The sequence below is a fragment of the Ixodes scapularis genome, unplaced genomic scaffold (assembly GCF_016920785.2).
Source record: "Ixodes scapularis isolate PalLabHiFi unplaced genomic scaffold, ASM1692078v2 PGA_scaffold2__306_contigs__length_199485367, whole genome shotgun sequence".
Lineage (NCBI taxonomy): Eukaryota > Metazoa > Arthropoda > Arachnida > Ixodida > Ixodidae > Ixodes > Ixodes scapularis.
Window position 1 is genome coordinate 117,319,467 of NW_024609857.1, and position 17,952 is coordinate 117,337,418.

Sequence of the window (17,952 nt, forward strand, 5' to 3'; positions counted from 1 at the left end):
AGTTGTTTCTAACGAATAAAGAAATAAAGCTGTAGGGTATATCCAATATTGGACCCAAAATGTTGTGTTATAGCGGGCTGTGCAAAGTGCAGATTTGGGCACACAGGTGCTTGGACTTGACAGTAACATGACACAGCATTTATTATACAAAAAAAAAGGTGGCATAGGGAAACCAGGTGAAAATTTGGTTTGGGCGGCGTAACTCAAGGGAACCGGTTTTGACCATGAAAAGGCTGTCAAGAGAATACCACTGGTCGGGGGAGGTGGAGACTTTAGAGGTAGGAAGGGACTAGTGGATTGTACTTCCAATTGAAACAACTTAACGAAAGGTGGTTCCAAAGCCGAGAAAACGAAGTTGTCGGCCAACACACGGTTTGGCCGCCAAGGGCTTTTGCGGTCAGCTGTTGCGTAATAACCTGTTTTGCGAGGTGCTGATTTTCGGCCCACAGGTACTTTGACATGACCGTCACTTGGCACAACACTTATTATAACAAAAATAGTTGGCATCGCGAAACCAGGTGGAAATTTAGTTCGGGCGGCGTAAGTCAATGGGAACTGGCTCTCACCGTCAAAGGCTGTCGGAAAATACCACTCATCGTGGGAGGTGCACACTTTACAGGTAGGAAGGGACCAGTGGACGGTACTTCCAGTTCGAACCACTTTGCGATAGGTGGCTCTAAAGCCGAGAAAAAGAAATTGTTGTCTAGAGAACTCGGGGTGTCAGTGTTTCCACATCCAAAAGGAGGCTGATCAAGAAAGAAAGCACACCACATAAACTTCCATACTCGAACGGCGATTCTCCAGTGATTTCGAGTTTCATGGTTGTTTTCTTTAGATTTATATTTGTCACTTTTTTTTACCGTTCAAATCTTTCTTCATCAAGTACAGATTGCGTGCCATATTTGTCCGGAAATATCATCGACACGTACCATGGGGACGAAACTTCTTTGGAGGGCATTCCTCCAACGAAATTGGCACTGCATACCCGCGAGTGTGGGATGGCATTTCAGTTCGTCCCATCGGCGCTGACACATGTAGGCGTTACTGGTACGAAAACAAACGCAGAGCGCAAAGCGGCAGTGTAGAATATGTCAGCCGTGCCGACATAGTGGCAGACATGATCGGGACACCAAATTTCTCGCGTCGTACGGCACGGCTCCATCGTTGTCGCTGTCCCACAAAACATCGGCGAGGTGAAAAACTGTGAAACTTTGTCTCCACGAGATACGACGCATAACTATTGAAGCACTTAATGATGAAGCACAGGCAGCACTTCATGCTGTGAACCCAGCGCAACAGCACCACCCCGACTTCAACGCGTACCAACGTACGCGGCATGGTTTCGGTTTCGTTTTCTCTGGGGTGCTCACTGCCTACCTTCGGTAGCGGCCGCGCGGCGGCGCGCCAGTCGCGTCGCACGGAGTGTATAGGCTATCTGCGGTTACGGACAAGAGCCTGCAGAATATCGCGTTTACTGCCTCGTACAGCACCACTGAGAAAGCGATTTCAACAGAAAATGGTCTCATACTGTTTATTGCCTCAGTGCAATACGCATTGCACCGAGGTGGGTGTCAGTTTTCACCGATATCCAGCGGCCGGCGTGCTGAGGAAAGAGTGGCTCTCGAAGGTGAGATCTGATTCACGCGATGGTTTGCTTTAAAGATTTCACCGTCGAAGACTTCAAACCAACGATGCATGACAACCAAGGTAAGTGGAAAAATAAATCTGCTTACAAAAGTGTCACGAGTGGCCCAAAGCATAGTACGCGTAAAGCGTGCACGTTGATACTCGCTGCTGGGCAGTGTGGTCGTCCTTAGTGTGGGTTCTCCCGCTGCGGTGTTTTTGGAGAGGATGCGAATGCCACAAACTTATTACTGCGTAGGGATCTGACTTTTGAAACATTGTAGAATTGTCACCCCTTTGGAAGTTTCCTCTTGATTTTTTAATGCGTGCTGCGTAGCCTTTCTGTGCTATCTTCCACTGTGAGAAAAAGGGCTGGTAAGTGCCTGCCATTCAAGCGTTTCCGCTCGACATTCACGGGAAACGAAGGAGGGGAAGGATGTCGAAAGGCTCTCGACGTGATTTTACGAATAATGACAACTGTTCTCTCCCTCCCAGAGATAAGCCGCGTTGGGTCCTCAATCATCTTCAAAAATAGTTGTCCGGGTTGAAACGGGTCAGTCGCGTTCGTTCCTTTGCCTTGGTGCTGTTGTGAAAAAAGGAAGCTCTTCCTAAAACGTGCCCCAAAACGAAGTCATCTTGGATTCCGTCCGATCGTCAAGATGTGACTGTCATCGGCTGTGATTGTGTTATTTGAGATCTTTCTCAAATAAATTATTTTCAGATAACTCTGCATCGTGTGGTACGTAATATATATTGTTGGAATGTTAACACTTGCTAAATTGTATGTCCGAGTCCTGTCCATCGGATAAACACTTCATTGGTGAGCGTGAAAAATGCATGCCTTTTGGCTATCTTCTGTTATAAATTATTTTCGACGGCTAAGCGCTTTGTCGTTTGACACGCGACTAATCGGGTGGTGCCGTCAGAAGTTATCGTAAAAAAATGTATAGTTTACAGGTTTTGTTTTTTCAAATGTTGTGCAATGCATTCTCAATGTCCTCGGAAAATACATGGACCATGCTGCGGCAGACGACGACAATTTAGCCGCCAGCAGTGTTTGAAACTGCGTCTACGCGGGCTGCGTCAATCGAAATCACAGTCCACACGGTTAGGGTTACCAGGCCGCCGGTGAAAGTCTAGCTTCAAACCCAGTGACTGGGCTCGAAAACGGTTTTTTGCCCCTGGAGTCGGGTGTTTCTTAGAAAGGTGTATATCGTCGGCGGCCGCAACCTCGGCAGTATTTACGCACACCATCGAGCTCGTATTGTTCGCCACTGATGATAATTCTAGGCAAGCTTACAACTCATGACGTCACGGCAACGCAAACTCTGATTGTGACGTCGCGAACGGAAGCCACACGAGGGCGCCACCGAAACATCTGAATGCTAATGGCCGCTTACAACTTAAAGAAACAAACAAATAAACGGAGGGTGTGGAACTTATTATGTTAATTCATAAATCATTGCTTCGCGATTGGTCCTTCGCCGTCCAGACTGGATAATGCCGCACTCTTATTGGTTGCGACGGGATAATAAGACGCACCGCAGTCTGCGCGCTGCCATCTTTGCCTATATAATGGACCGTGGGAAGCGTTCTGGGCATGCCCTCTTCTGGTGCCTATCAGCCGCGCCGGGCGTGCGTCTTCAGCCCAGCGACTCGGTAATTTTGAACTGGATAATACGTGCTGGAAGGACAGAACAACCAGCGTAAAAAAGTGACCTATAAAGCTCACCAAATAAAAAACCCTGGGAAGGCCTGTCCTCGAATATATACTTCTCAAGTTTGGGACAGCAACATGGCCACAACTGCAAAATCAGGAAACGGCGAGGAGATTTGCGCTACGCTTCGTATACAGTGTATACAAACGAAACGAATGTTTCTACCCCGTATTTCATTTCATTTTATTACCTTGAAGACCCCCTTTTCGGGGTATTACATAAGGGGTGGGGTTACAAAAATAATCAAACATAGGTGCTAGTCTTCAGGATGAAAGATGATTGGTAACATTTTCGAAGAAGATTGATGGGGAGGTGACGGCAGCAATGTGGCGGGGAAGGCCATTCCAGTCTGAAGCTGCTCGGGGGAAAAATGATGCGGAAAAAGTGACAGTGCGAGAGCGTGGGCGAGCAACCTGGAGAGGATGACTGGTGCGGTGAGATATGCGTGTGGGAGGTACGATGTAAGGCGAGATACAGAGGGGGGAATTAAATAACTTGTGAAACAAACAGAGAGTGGCGATGCGGCGACGACAAGCGAGACTAAGTAAACCTGATTCAGCTTTCAGGGGTGATACGCTGGTATTGTACGAGTATGAAGAATGAATGAATCTAGTAGCGCGATTTTGGATTGCTTCGAGTGCGTTGATGAGGTATACTTGGTGAGGGTCCCAGACAGCGGATGCATATTCAAGCTTTGATCATATTAGTTATTTGTAGGTCAGTAGTCTTACTTCCTGAGGGGCGTGGCGTAGTTGACATTCCAGGAATCCCAGGGTTATGTTAGCTGATGAGGTAATGTTAGTAATATTCGTACGCCAAGATAAATCGCTGCAAAGGGTGACATCAAGGTATTTATATGATTCGGTTAATTCTACGGGAGTGGTGGTGATGGTATAGGGGAAAGAAGAAGGGATTGCGGCGGCGTTGAAAGGACATAACTTTACATTTACCAGAGTTAAGTGACATTAACCAACGGCCGCACCATTGCAGCACGTGGTTAAGGTCGTTTTGGAGGGCAGATCGTTCAGATACGTTAGTGATGGAATGGTAGATTACGCAGTCGTCTGCAAACATGCGAATATTACAGGATAAATGTTGCGGTAAATCATTAATATATATTAAAATAAAAGCGGACCAAGAACAGACCCTTGGGGGACGCCCGATGTGACTGGGATGAGATTAGAAGACTGGTTATTGACTAGGACAGATTGGGAGCGGTTGTTAAGAAATTCTTTAATCCATCGTAAGATATTACGGTCTAAGTTCAACTGAGCAAGTTTTAATAGCAAGCGCTTATGAGGTACTTTGTCAAATGCTTTTGAAAAATCTAAAAAAAATGGCGTCAGTTTGTATGTTAGAGTCGAGGTTAGTGTGCAGATCATGAAGAAAGTCTCAAATTGAATTCTTTTGGACTAGCCGTCGAAGGGCGAGACTGAAATTTTTATATTCCTATACTTTACGGTGATTATATAATGGGCACTTTCAAATATTTAGCTCGGCGACTGGTTCGTGCCGCACGAAGCTTGCATAACGAGGCGTTAGTACCGTACCTGTGCCACAATGACTCGTTTAAATGTTCTTTTCCCGCGTAATATCGAGGAATGAAATAGCCTTCGAGAAGCGAGTAAATTTGTCGATCGCTGACTTGTTTAAAAAATGAAGATACAATTGGAATGTTATCCTTAAAATTGATTTTTATTGTATGTTTGTTTTGGTTTGAATTTACTTTTAAGTGTTGCATCTCTAAAAATATTGTGCATTACCTTGCAGTGCCACTCCTTTCACAACCTACAAAGGGAGATTAGCGGTATTTTTAAAGAAATAAGTAAATAAAAATAAATGTACGTGAAGAAGAAAACGCACATACCGTTCTGAAACCTCAGCTCAGCACGGCGCAGTGGAATGTCACAAAACCGTTGATGTTGCGCTGAGTAAGCTCTTCAAGCAGACAGGGTTCGAAGTTTGCAGCTGTTACAAAAAGGGAGAAGCGTGATTAGAGTTATTGTAGCGCAGCGTGCGACGAAAAACACTTTTACGATGCGCTTCGTGCAGACGTGTGCCCCAAGTGTGTCTCGAACTCACAATACGATGAGGCTGTAAATTCAAACTTTGGAGCGCCTTTGTTTTGCTGGGGGTTGACGGTGACACCAAGCGAGCCTTAGTAGTCTAGGGAAGGCGAATCCAATAGCTAGGTTCGACCCTTACACATAAACATAACATAGCACTGTAATATATATATATATATATATATATATATACATATATATATATATATATATATATATATATATATATATATATATATATATATATATATATATATATATATATATATATATATATATATATATATATATATATATATATATATATATATATATTGCGTACACAACCTGTGAGTGATGGATTTGTGGCCTCGTATACCGCAAAGCAAAGGTCGCAAAAAACGGTAATATAATTTCGATATGCCGCGGTGAATCCTGACAAACGTTTTTCAACACTTACTTTTTAAAAACGTTTTAAACGTTTTTTTTTTTACCGGTCAATTTTCGCATTAAGCACTCAGTATGCAAAGAGTCATCATGCAAAGCAAATACGTTGTGGATTTTTTTTTTTTTGCACTGTGCTACAATTTTAAAGAAAAGACTATATTTCAGTACCGCGACGGTACTGAAATATAGTCTTTTCTTTGAAATTGTTTACTCTTTCCTAAACTAGGGCTGGGCTTCGAATAAAAATTTTAACCCGAATAGTCGTCACCACTTAATCGACTGATTAATCGATTACGTTCACTCTTATGCATGATAGTTTTTAAAAAGTAAAAAAAAAAGCTTTTTTTTTTGCCTTTGCTGACTATATGATGAACGGAGCAATGTACAGTTTTGGTTTTTAATTCAACCTAGTTGAGAAAAAGTCGAAAGCACTCACATTTAGCAATTATTACTTCAGCAGCGGAGGCAATGCGAACTCTTTTGACAGTTCACAATAGATTTTACTGCGCTAGCCTCAAACTCGCACGGTGTTGGAGCAGCTGGGACGCGTATTACCTTGTCCAGTTGCTGGGAACTACAGATCTCGCCCTAGTTGCCCTAGGCCAAATTTTACCTAAATTTCGCCTTCATACAGGTGTACTCGTCCAGGTATGCGTGGCTGAAGCGTTAATTCGTTCTCTTTTGTTTGTCACAATTTAGCCGACTGACCGGTTGAAAAATAAATTAACCGCCATTAAAACATAAATTGATTCATCGGTAAGTCAATCAATCAGCTGCCCAGCCCTACTATAAACGCGATTGAAAGTAATCAAGGTAAACATTACATCGCCAGGAATAAAAGCGATGAAATGAATTTAGAACTAAAAGCAAATGTTTAATATGATGCGAACATGTGCGCTCAACTAAAGAACAGGGCTGTACAGTACATCCTGCTTCGGCGACAAAGGGGCGAATGACCTGTAGCACAGCGCTTCCTTTATACATGCGCAGTGATCAGGAATATACACGATAACAGACAAGAATATGCTGTGAATTTCTAGAGGAGACGAAGAAGGAGAGAACTGGATCGGCGGGGTATGGACTCCGCACATTCAAAATATTCAGGTGGCAACCGCCTGCGGAGCCAACTTTCCCGGGCACTCCACAATATTTGAAATATACTACAGAATAGGTTAAAGGCTTTCGCGAAGTTGGAAACACCGACCCTCAAAGGTGCCGCATCTCCTGTTAAAAGTAAGTACTTGGTATGAGTTGCAAACCTGAAATACACATCAAAGGTTCGCGCCGCCGTCCGCGGATACCAGATGGTGCACAGGCCACAACACTAATATTCCCTAAAAAAAAAACATTAGTAAACAGAAGTTTTGCTTCTCGCAAAACATTACTGATATTTCCCTTTATGTGGTACATTGAAAAATATGTAGATGCATTTTAGATTATATTGCTATACATATTTTCTATTAAGACGTATATGTCTAAAACGCCAAAAGCGTCGTTCCATCTTTTGACAACCAAATATTGTAAGGACTATACTTGGCGCAGCGTGAAACAATACGCAAAGCTTGTTTTTATCCCTTGTGTCATAAAACGAGCATAGTGTTTTCATATGCCGTTCGGTGCAAGTTGTGCGAACCTGCATGCAGTGCGATTCCGCACAAAAGAAAGAAAAAAGAAGGCAGTAACGGGTGAGCAAAACTCACCTTCATGTGGAGCCCCATTTGGTTCGGGTTCCCGCTCGCTCAACTGGAATGAAACGGCGTCGGCGCGGTAATAAAAGGGGCACGAAAGTGGATTTCGAAACCGTCATTTTATGGCTCAAGCTGAGCCTACGGGCCGTGAGCATCTCATAAAACAAAAAATTACAATCATCTGTAGCTATGCTTCTAGATATAAAGTCAAGTAAATATCGCGCCACGTTATTTTCTTTTTTTAGATACACATCAGAAAAGAGGCGTAACACGATATTTGGTTGCGCATGGTTCTAAAGTGCTTTCAAGGGCGCTTAGGACGCGTAAATTGAGTCCGTGCAGATTTAATCCGCGCTTTCTAAGCAGCCTAGAAAACCCAAACTTTTGAAGAAAAAAAAATAAAAATAGTACCTGCCTCGGTGACGAGGGGGCGAATGACCTGAAGCGTGGCTGTACGGCTTCTTTTATAGATGCGCAGTGACCAGTAATGTTTTAAACCGAAACACACTATAACAGACAAAGATCAGGTGTACATTTTTGTTTTCCGCAAAAATAAAGGTGTCCTCAGACAGTAAAACTTTACGCGAGAATATAATGCGAAGGTGCTTTAATATCGCTTATAACATATTTACACTTTTACACATATCCATAACGGTCGATTTTAGTCCTGGATCGTTTGGCGTGAACTTTGGATCCCTCGTGAACTTTGTGGTGTGTGCATGTTTGTGTGTGTGTGTGTGTGTGTGTGCGTGCGTGTGCGTGTGTGTGTGTATGTGTGTGTTTGTGTGTGGCCTTTGAAGGGGCACCTAAGTATACTTTTACATCGATTGTTTATTGCGGGCACCATAAAAATGCAATGTGAAGTTTAATGTTAACGTCGAAACAATATATCCCCTTTTCGTCGACAGGATCGACCATGATCAATCACACCAGATGAGTAGCGCAACACAGTTTAAAATGCAATGCTCTCAAATATTTGTTTTCCCTCGGGAAATACAAGACAGGAATTCAGTCGAAAATGATATTGCAACCCTTTATTCAATTGAAGATATCACTGCTGCAGTGAACGATTAATAATCGTAAGCTGGTCTTGTGTTCTCATGTTTATTTGTTTTAGATTTATGAAAATAATTCAGCTCCTTCCACGATTTTCAGCGGAGAACCGCAGTGTTTTTAAATAAATAAATAAATACAGCTTTAATCTAAGTATAACGGTCGAGCGTAAAAGCTTTTAATGTGACTGAGCATAGAAACACAATTTGAGGGTTAAAAATAGCCTAAAACTACGCCAAAAATTTTTTTTTTCTTTCACAAGTTTTTTGCAAACCGCCACTTTTAAGAAATTCAATTAGAACATGTTAGAGTTTTCCACGTAAAACGTTGCCATTATTGGTAATATGGCGAAGTTTAAGCGGAAATAGGTCTATTGATATTGACTCTATATGGCTCTATGCAGTTTAAATTCCACGCGATAAATGAGCGAATATAGAACAGTTTCTTTCGTTTTATTCCATCGGTAGCTTGTTTTTTCTTTTTTTTTTTTTTGTGAAAATAAATGCGTCGCCAGACATAACTATTTTATGGCGTAAATTAGAGTCGGGCAGTATCGCGAAACAAATCTATCTTGATAGTATTTCAGAAACACATTTCGTATCTGTATTTCTCTATCGCAGTACATTTTTTCACCAGTATTTGTATTCCTGTATCGAAATACATTTGGAATGTTTCTTTGTATCGCGATAGTCAGGATGAAATGTATTTCGTGACATTTTTTGAAAAATACTCCCCCCCCCCCCCCCCCCCCCCCCAAAGGAAAAAAAAAAGAATCTGTCCGCATTTTCTTGTTTTTTACTTCTGAGGGTACTAGGGTAAAGGAGATGCTGGGGCATGCATTGTTACTATGCTGACCAAGGTTCCTTCCGATTGTCCAAACTATATTTCTATGCGTCTTCTTCTCTCTTCTGTGAGGTGTTGCCTAGTCGGGGACTCGAACCAGGTAACGTGCCAGGAATGGAGGGGATCTTCTGACGCAGGTCCTTAGGTATTGATTTCTTGGGTCATTGTTTGCTGGCATCCAATGCCCACTGCTAACCGCTCTCTTGCCTTAGCGTACAGAGTACACCCAGCCGGCAAAGCTGATTCGCAGTCCGTTGCAGCACGAGCCTGGTGGTGGTTGACTTAAAATAGCAGGATGACCCACGCAGCAAAGTTCAACACGTATTCGATTGCGTCTGAGGCTTCGCCTCTAATATTTCACGGCTCAAAGGTAATATTTCACGGCTCATCAGCCCACGTGAATGTGAGCCGCTGCTGTGGTGATCCGAAACTCAGGAAGGAGGCCAGACGTGGCCTCGCTGTGCCGACCCAGACTTCGTACACCTGCGACTCGTCTCGAGCGCGTTGCTTCTCGGAGAGCTTGCACCTGTGCCGGCAATATCAGGTCGCAATTCACGAGGTCTCTGTTTGGATGATGCTAGGCGAAACTTGAGGACTGCAATCCATGCGTCGGTGGCGGAGGGTCGCCAGGAAAGACCTCCAAAACAGGAATGCTACCGTATCTTTTTTTTTTTTTAAGACATGTGTTCTAGGGTGCTTCAGGTGGCCCACTATCCTCAAACATTTCAAATGACACTGCCTGCTCGATCTTCAACTAGGTCCCCTACAACGAAATTACGTATTGTCTTTTCATGCAGCAGCGTGGTAAAGTTTGATGTTCAAGGCCACACCTGCAGATAAAAAAAATACCAGTTCATTCCACCGTCACGTCATGTGATCTATGTTCACATTGGCGTCCTTATTGGACAGGGGCGTGGTGACGTTTTGTTGGGATTTAGGGTGACAAAATATATTTAGAGATCGAAGTCTTTTCGGCATTCTTCGTCAGACAGACAGGATGTCAGGGAAGGGACCGTGGTCAGTCCTTGATGGAACGTTTTTTTGAGCCCACTGAAGACTCCTTGTCGTCCGAAACCACTACCTTCAAGGCAAAGTGCCAAGCCTACTGGAATGTAATTTCGGGATCAAAAACGTCCACTTCAAACTTCAAGCTTTATCTCAGTTGGCGTCTCAAACAAATTGAAAAATGTATTGCAGTATCAGTATTTCTGCATTTCTATTTCTGCCCTCCCTAAACTGTAGTTCTGTATATGTATTTCCGAAGACTTTTTGCCTATTTTTAAAATTTATTTCCGATATGTATCGCGATACACTTTTTCAGGTATATTTTGGTATCAGTATTACAGCTACTATTTTCATGTATCCTAGTATTTGTATTTCCAAATACATTTTTGAGTATTTCTGCCCTACCCTGGCGTAAATATATACTGGGAAACGAGTATTATCCTCACCAATAACACGAGCAATTGTTGATACCGTGATGGTCGATATCGAGCCTGGGGTTTCGTTTTGGTCCGATGTGAACGAGAGCCTTCTCGGCAGCTGATTGGACCTGGCTCCACTCTGTACGTGCTTGTGATCAAATGATGAGAAATTTTTTGACCCACTCGCAAGTTCACGATCGGGCAATATTTTGTTGGGAACGTATCACCAAGACGCACCCAGACAGGTCTCATGGGCTCTGATGCGCTTGATCTTATGGGAATAACTATTTACCACGTTGTTTGCGATCAAGCAGACCGGACCAGGCCCACCCGTATAGACTACATCGTCAAAACATGAAATAAAACCAAGAAGAGCATGGAACAATGGAGGAGCGGAGGTGCGCTCCTGTTTATTGAACATTCAACAAACGCAAGGCTAGCTATGTCCATCGATAACACATGGGCTAACGACGGCAGCAGTACAATCGTCCGTACCACACGGTTCACAAAAAACTATATGCCTCATTCACGGGCCGGCACGTGTCGTTCCCGTGGCGTTAGTCATGAAAACGCCATGCCTGATATGAGTATATGAGTATATGGGTATATGAGCCAAAAGCAAAGAAACCCATCTTGCCTTTTTCGTCAGCGCATTCCAAACTTGTGAAAAGAGGAATTGTTAACCTCTGTTTTAGAAATGCCCTGTTTAAGTCCTGCCCCCACAGGGTGAAAGAAAGCTTCGACACACAAGCGGCAAGGCTCAGACATGCGGGATATCCGTCTTACCTGTTGACGACAGTTGCTGAGAGCTTACTTAAGGCGGTGTCACACTGCGGAAACAGTCGGAGGACTATGTCTGAGAACACGACGGAAACACGTGTCCGGCTACCCTGTCACATTGCGGCAACAGCAACTTCCGGGAAACATGTCGTTGTCGCCCGGAAACCATCTCCGCCGACTTGTTGTCCGACGGTCGGACAACAGCCTGTCACACCAAGAAAGCATGTTGAACGACACGAAGTACCCCCTCCCTCACCCCTCCTTTCCTACCCTTCCTCTCTTTCGATCATTTGCGCAGTGCGCGAAGTGCAACCGGAACCATCGCGTCGAGTCGGTGCGTCCGCAGCAGGGTGGCCAGTTCCGCTTATTAAAAGCGTATTTGTGGGCTTCTTTTTTTTCCGAGTCGCTGGTAGATTTTTCCAGTCGCTTGTCTTGCTTTTTGTGCTTATCCGCGTTTTTCTCGCAAATATTGTTATTTTATTGCTCGTCGTGCTCATTGACAGCGCGTTTGTCGTCAAAAACGCGAAAAACAGATTGACCGTTTGGCGCTGCGGTTAGGTGGCGCAAGCTACCGTCCGGGGCCACCCTGGTCCGCGGCGTTCATCGTGCTAGAGCGAACTCGCTCGCGTTATCTTGTGCGCACTTGCGTTTAGCTCCCGCCGCCGTTTGCCTCAGCTCTTCGGGATGGCGCACGACGTAGAAACTGCTGCTGCGGCTGCTTTGGTGCTTTTATGTGCCGTAGACTCAGACGACGAGATGCCACCAACCAAGAAGCCGCGATCAAAGTGGACCAGCCAGTGGCTGCAAAGAGTGCATCAACAAGGCGCTTACGAGAATCTAATGAGGGAGTTGGCCTTAGAAGATTCAGAAGCATACCGTCGCTGGATCCGAATGGACACTGGCTCCTTTGAGGAGCTTCTCGCAAGGGTTCGACCTTTAATCGAGAAAAGGGACACGAATTTCCGGTTGTGTGTCCCGGCCGGAGAGCGGCTCGCAATTACATTGCGATATCTTGCCACTGGTAAGTTTCGGCCTTGCTTTATGTACGAATTCGTGCTGCTTCAGCAGCCAGGAGTTCCCTATTTTGCCGGCACATTAGCCCGGTAAAATTATTGCCGAAGCAGCCTCCCTTTCTTTTGGGCCGCGTCTACTTTCACGTGTGGCAGTCTGCCGGTGTCAGCAAAATACCCCCCCCCCCCCCAAAAAAAAAAAAAAAAAACAATAAATAAAGAGTAATGCTATATGCACTCCGGAGTGCAGCTCGGACGGAAATTGCTATACGCACTACGTTGGGTCTCGTATAAAACGAATGGTGAAAATCGGTTTCTGCAGCGGTGGTGTAGCGTAGTGGAAAGGTGTCTGCTTTACACACAGCAGACCCGGGTTTGATCAAAAACTAGGAGGTATTGGTTTGATTAACGGTGGGTGCTAATTTTTTTTTTTTTTGGTCGAAGCGACGTGAACGCAGGCGGGGGTGTGGGTTAACACGCTTCCCAGTAATACACGCGCCGTCCGATCGGGGTGACCCAAATAACACGAGCTCTTCGCATTTCAGACGGAACTCTAGTGGCGACTATCGTTCCGTCTGGACGGAACGCTAGCCACACTTTTTGCGGTAATACAGTATTTCCTAGGTATGCTGCCATTCCCTCACTGTTTTATGGCTATTTCCTTTTTTCTTTTGCGGATTATGTTTGCTAAAACGACACCAACTGGCGGTAGAAAGGTAAAAATTAACATTGTCACAATCTTCTATACTTATTTTCAGAAGACAGTCAGACATCGCTGCAGTACCACTTCCGGAGGGCGCACAACACCGTGTCCAACATTGTGGCAGACGTATGTCCTGCAATCTACAGTGTCCTCAGGGATGATTTCCTAAAGGTATTATAGACATTCTTTTTTCATAGATTTCCGAAGGATAAAAATTATAAAACGCGAAATGAAGACACAGAAACACGTAAATGCTTGTGCTTATTTGTCCCTGGATTTGTCCACACTTTGATTTCCCAGATTTCTATGGCAATACGCACATGATTGTAATGTTAGGATTGTTCGAGATTGTAGAATGCCTTATCACTTAAAAAAGGGAATCTCAGAAACTTCTTTAGTGCCCCTTTGAGGATTAAGGGCCATGAAAAGTTCAAACTATGTCTGAGGTGGCAGGTATCTCCCGGCTGATTCAAAGAAACAAAGAGAAGTGGAGCTAGTGCAATCGTGTCCCTGCGGAAAATGTCCGTAATCGATCTGGCTTCACTACTATAGCTGCCGAGAGGTTAAAAATGAAGTAGAAGCCCCACCTTTCATGCAAGCATTGTACTCTCTATAACACAAGTGCGCAGGTGCTACTAGAGCATGGTGGAAAACTAGCGCATGTTGGAGGCAGGGCATCTACTACTACGCAAACGGCACTAAGCATTCTAAATGTGAACCTGCCCATTGAGGGTCCGGCACTAATTCACTTTTTTGATCAAAATCTTCGGGCACACGGTGGATAGCGGACGAAGCTGTCGGTTGAAGAACTTAAAGCGCGTGCTTGGGGTCACGAACCGACTATTGCAAACGTGGCATCTCTTGCATGCATAGGGCACCAGTCAAGAAAGCACCATCATGCACGTGAAGGTAGCTTTGGCAGGCTTGAATTTGTGCATGATTGCCTTCATTAGCAAAGGCATATGGCAGGAGCCAGATGCTTACTTGTAGCAGATGAGGGGCTCCCAGGTTTCTCTGACTTTTGCAGTATGTTTAAACACAATGTGATACCTGCCCCCTCCCACAAACTTGCCGTGCATTGAAAATAATCCAAAATGTATCTTAATGGACAACAGACTTCACACGCCGAACCTAATAGAAAATAAAAGTTTCGCCCACAAGTCTGGCTAACTCGTTACACCAAGATGGCCTGTTGGTTAAACCGGTTGTCATCATTATCGGGTCTAATTCTGAAGATAAGCTGACAACCTGATCAGAATAAGCTTTCTCGGGTCAGCCACCCATCCACCCCTAAATGCCCAGCCTGGGTTTGCCATGCAGGTCAATGTTACATCTGTTACGGTTGTAAGTACCTTTTCCTTTTATTTCAGGTGCCCAGTAGTCCTGCAGAGTGGAAGGCCGTTGCGCAGGGCTACCAGGACCTGTGGCAGTTTCCGCATTGCGTTGGTGCACTGGATGGGAAACACGTTGCCCTGGTGCCACCACATGAGACTGGGGCACAGTTCCGAAACTACAAAGGATTCTTCAGCATTGTTTTGATGGCACTGGTGGATGCAGACTTAAACTTCATATTTGTAGATGTCGGCCGAAATGGTCGTATGAACGACAGCGGCATCTGGGGTGCCTGCAAGCTTAAGGAGACTCTGGAGAGGCAACCCTCCATACTTCCGGATGCCGAACTGCTTCCTAGGTCAAGAGACTCGGCACCCTACGTCATTGTGGGGGATGAAGGCTTTGGGCTAAAACCCTACTTGATGAGACCGTACCCTGCAGCTGAGCTCACCACTGACAAGCGGCTGTTTAACTACAGGTAGAGTGCACTATTGTGGATAGTATGAGCCGAGTTATATCCCCATGCTCATTTGGCATACCTACTAGTTTTGGAAGATACTATGGGGCAGATTGGAGATGCAAACAGCGCACCTATGTTTGTATGCGCAAGGGATCGGTGCACATAAACAGAGGCAAAGAAATCAGGCGTAGAGATTCACCCGTAAATTATTACTGTTGGTTCAGTGGTTATGGAGAAGTGGACAAATGTGTGATATAATGCATGTCATGTCACTTCAGCTAAACATACAGCAGTTTGAGACTTCAAGGGATGAAGCATGCATGAAAAAGTATCATGGATAGCACATCATTTTAATTTATGTGCAATCTTGGACTATTCTTTTATATGCCTGATAAATATGAGCTACGGGCTATACACTTGAGGCAACCTCAATAATCCATTTCACTTATATATTTATATATATATATATATATGGTGAGAAGGGTTGTTTTTGACAAGTGCAGCCTTGAGTAATGTGCAAAAGAAAGGGTGAAGGGGAAGGAGTTTAATTTTTTCATTAAGCTGGAAGGAAAGAGCTGGCAAAAAATTGGGCCAGGAGTCGCAATTAAATCCATAACCTCTGCCTAAGCGGGGCAGCACCTTAATCGATTAGGCCATCCTGAGCCACTGGTTTCGACGGGCTGAAGTTTTGACCAGATGTTTGAGGGAAGTTAGTTTTGATTTCAGTTAACGTGGAATACGTCTGCCAATGGCTGACGTAAGGTCCTGTTAGCTCCGAGTGCTGCAGCAGTGACATGGCACGTCATTTCGGCTCGCAATGTCAGAAAGGCCCGTCTAGGTTGGGGGATCACACGAAAGCACTCCAACATTTTAGTTGCTTAGTTGACACCTGTGCACTTTCTTCTAGGCTTTCACGTGCCCGCCGCACGTCTGAGAATGCCTTCGGAGTGCTTGTGAACCGATGGCAAATCTACCGGTCTCCCCTTCGCCATGACCCAAAGCGAGCCACTGACATCGTTCTGGCCACAGTGGCTCTCCACAACTTCCTCCGGTCAAAGCGGATAACTCGGCAGCTGTATACCCCACAGGACAGCTTGGATGTCGAAGACATCTTGACTGGTGTGTATACTCTGAACCACTTTTATATCCCGCAATGGGATGATCAGCGTATGTATGACACCGCCATAACTTCAGTTCACAGGAAACAGGCTGCAATGCATGAATTGCTCGTGGTATGTCAAGCTGTGCAAGCGCACGCCCACGGCGAGGTTGTTAAGTGCACTATATAGCGCCCTTGGCGCAGAGTAGTGCAGTCCATGGCCGACAGAGCAGCGCGTAATGAGTCTCGTGGTGCTCCTGTTTCCTGGAGGCATCCCCTTCTCTTCCCCTTACGTGAAAATGCATGAATGTCGACGAAACAACGAATTAACATTCTATTAAAATACAGGAGCCGCGCTCACACTTTTCAACACTGTTCTGTCATGAAGAAATGACTCGAAATGACTAAAGGGGCTCAGAAACTGACTAGACAAAAGCTCACCGATCTTGCATGTAAACATCAGAATAAATTTATTTGCTTTCCTTTGCCCCCCCCCCCCCCCTTCCCTCCGCCCGCCCCACCCATCTTTCAAGTTTAAATGACTAGGCACCCCATCCGTTTAGCGGCCATGGGATTGCTGCTGCTTATGTCCTATCTGGGAGAGGGACATTAGCTGATATAGTTGTTCTAACCTGTAATATGGATGCCCATGTAGTGGTCTTAGTGGAAATTAGCAAAATGCTCATGCGATATAATCTGCTGCGATATGTTATTATGTGGGGCTCTCTGAAGGATAACGTGATAAAGGCATTTCACGGATTCTCTCATACAACTCTGGAGTCGCTACATACATCAAATAGAAGCTTTTAACTCAGTGAGGCTTCGTCATGGAACATTAATAGACTGGTACGCTTTTGTCCACGTAGATAAAGTCGTGGTGAGTTTTAGCCAAGGGATCAGTGACACACATGGCGTTAATTTAAAGCTCAGTAATATTACTGACGTGCTAGAGTGAGATCCTGTGGCTAAATCTCACATGCATTGCTGTAGCAGCAGTGTGGTCGCCAGGCGGCAAAACACTCTTAAAATTGTGTGTCTCAGTAACATTTCTTTATGGCCCACAGGCAATGTGCGAAATGGATCATGGAGACAGGGGGTGACTCCCGCTGGTGCCATGAGACAGTTCCGAAGAGGCGGAAGCAACTCCAGTGACACTGCCAAGGCAGTGCGCAACTTGTTCATGAACTACTTTGTCAACGAGGGACAAGTGAGCTGGCAGTGGCGAATGATCCCCTAAACAGGTATTTCTTCAAACGGTCTGACAAAATTTTAATATAAAATGGGAAGTCACAAGCACAAACTTAAAATAAAGTGGTGATTTCAGATTGAATCATTGAATAGAACTTTGTTTATGATAAAGCAGGAGCCTCCATTTTAGGTTGCCTGGAAAGACTGCTAGTTCACTACTAAACAATGAATCGTAGTAGTTATCTTGACCGAACCCATGTTCACCTAAGCAACCACTTGTTTGATGAGCATTTGCCTGTGCATGAAACGGCGAGGTATCATACTATGGGCTTTTGTCTGGTACAGACCCGTCTCGTCAACACATAAAGCAAGAATAGTGATGCTATTTGTCATTGCTTCAAGTAGGAATGCAGCGTAAAAGTAGACTAATGCGTAAATTTAAGGGCCTACAGACACTGTGATAGTGTGTCGCTGCGGCACCGAAGTCAAATATGCGCCTATATATTGGTTGATGCAGGCATGTAGCCAGGATTTTACTT

At 44.7% G+C, this 17,952-nt stretch overlaps 2 protein-coding genes across 3 annotated transcripts in view; one reads left to right on the plus strand and one right to left on the minus strand.

Annotated features, from left to right (window-relative positions):
• The window catches only part of LOC115326776 (juvenile hormone acid O-methyltransferase-like), a 43,816-nt gene extending 38,486 nt beyond the window's left edge, over positions 1–5,330 (minus strand). For both annotated transcript variants that reach the window (XM_029987716.4, XM_029987715.4), the window contains exon 1: positions 5,209–5,330. The gene's annotated coding sequence lies outside the window, so the exon portion shown is untranslated. The remainder of the gene's footprint in view (positions 1–5,208) is intronic.
• LOC120841069 overlaps positions 1–17,952 on the plus strand; it is a 29,358-nt gene that overhangs the window by 10,595 nt on the left and 811 nt on the right. Inside the window, exons 3-7 of the mRNA XM_040211896.3 lie at positions 13,177–13,236; positions 13,390–13,505; positions 14,705–15,144; positions 16,034–16,245; positions 17,290–17,466. Of these exons, the coding sequence (XP_040067830.1) occupies positions 13,177–13,236; positions 13,390–13,505; positions 14,705–15,144; positions 16,034–16,245; positions 17,290–17,462 (1,001 nt within the window). The 3' untranslated portion in view covers positions 17,463–17,466. The remainder of the gene's footprint in view (positions 1–13,176; positions 13,237–13,389; positions 13,506–14,704; positions 15,145–16,033; positions 16,246–17,289; positions 17,467–17,952) is intronic.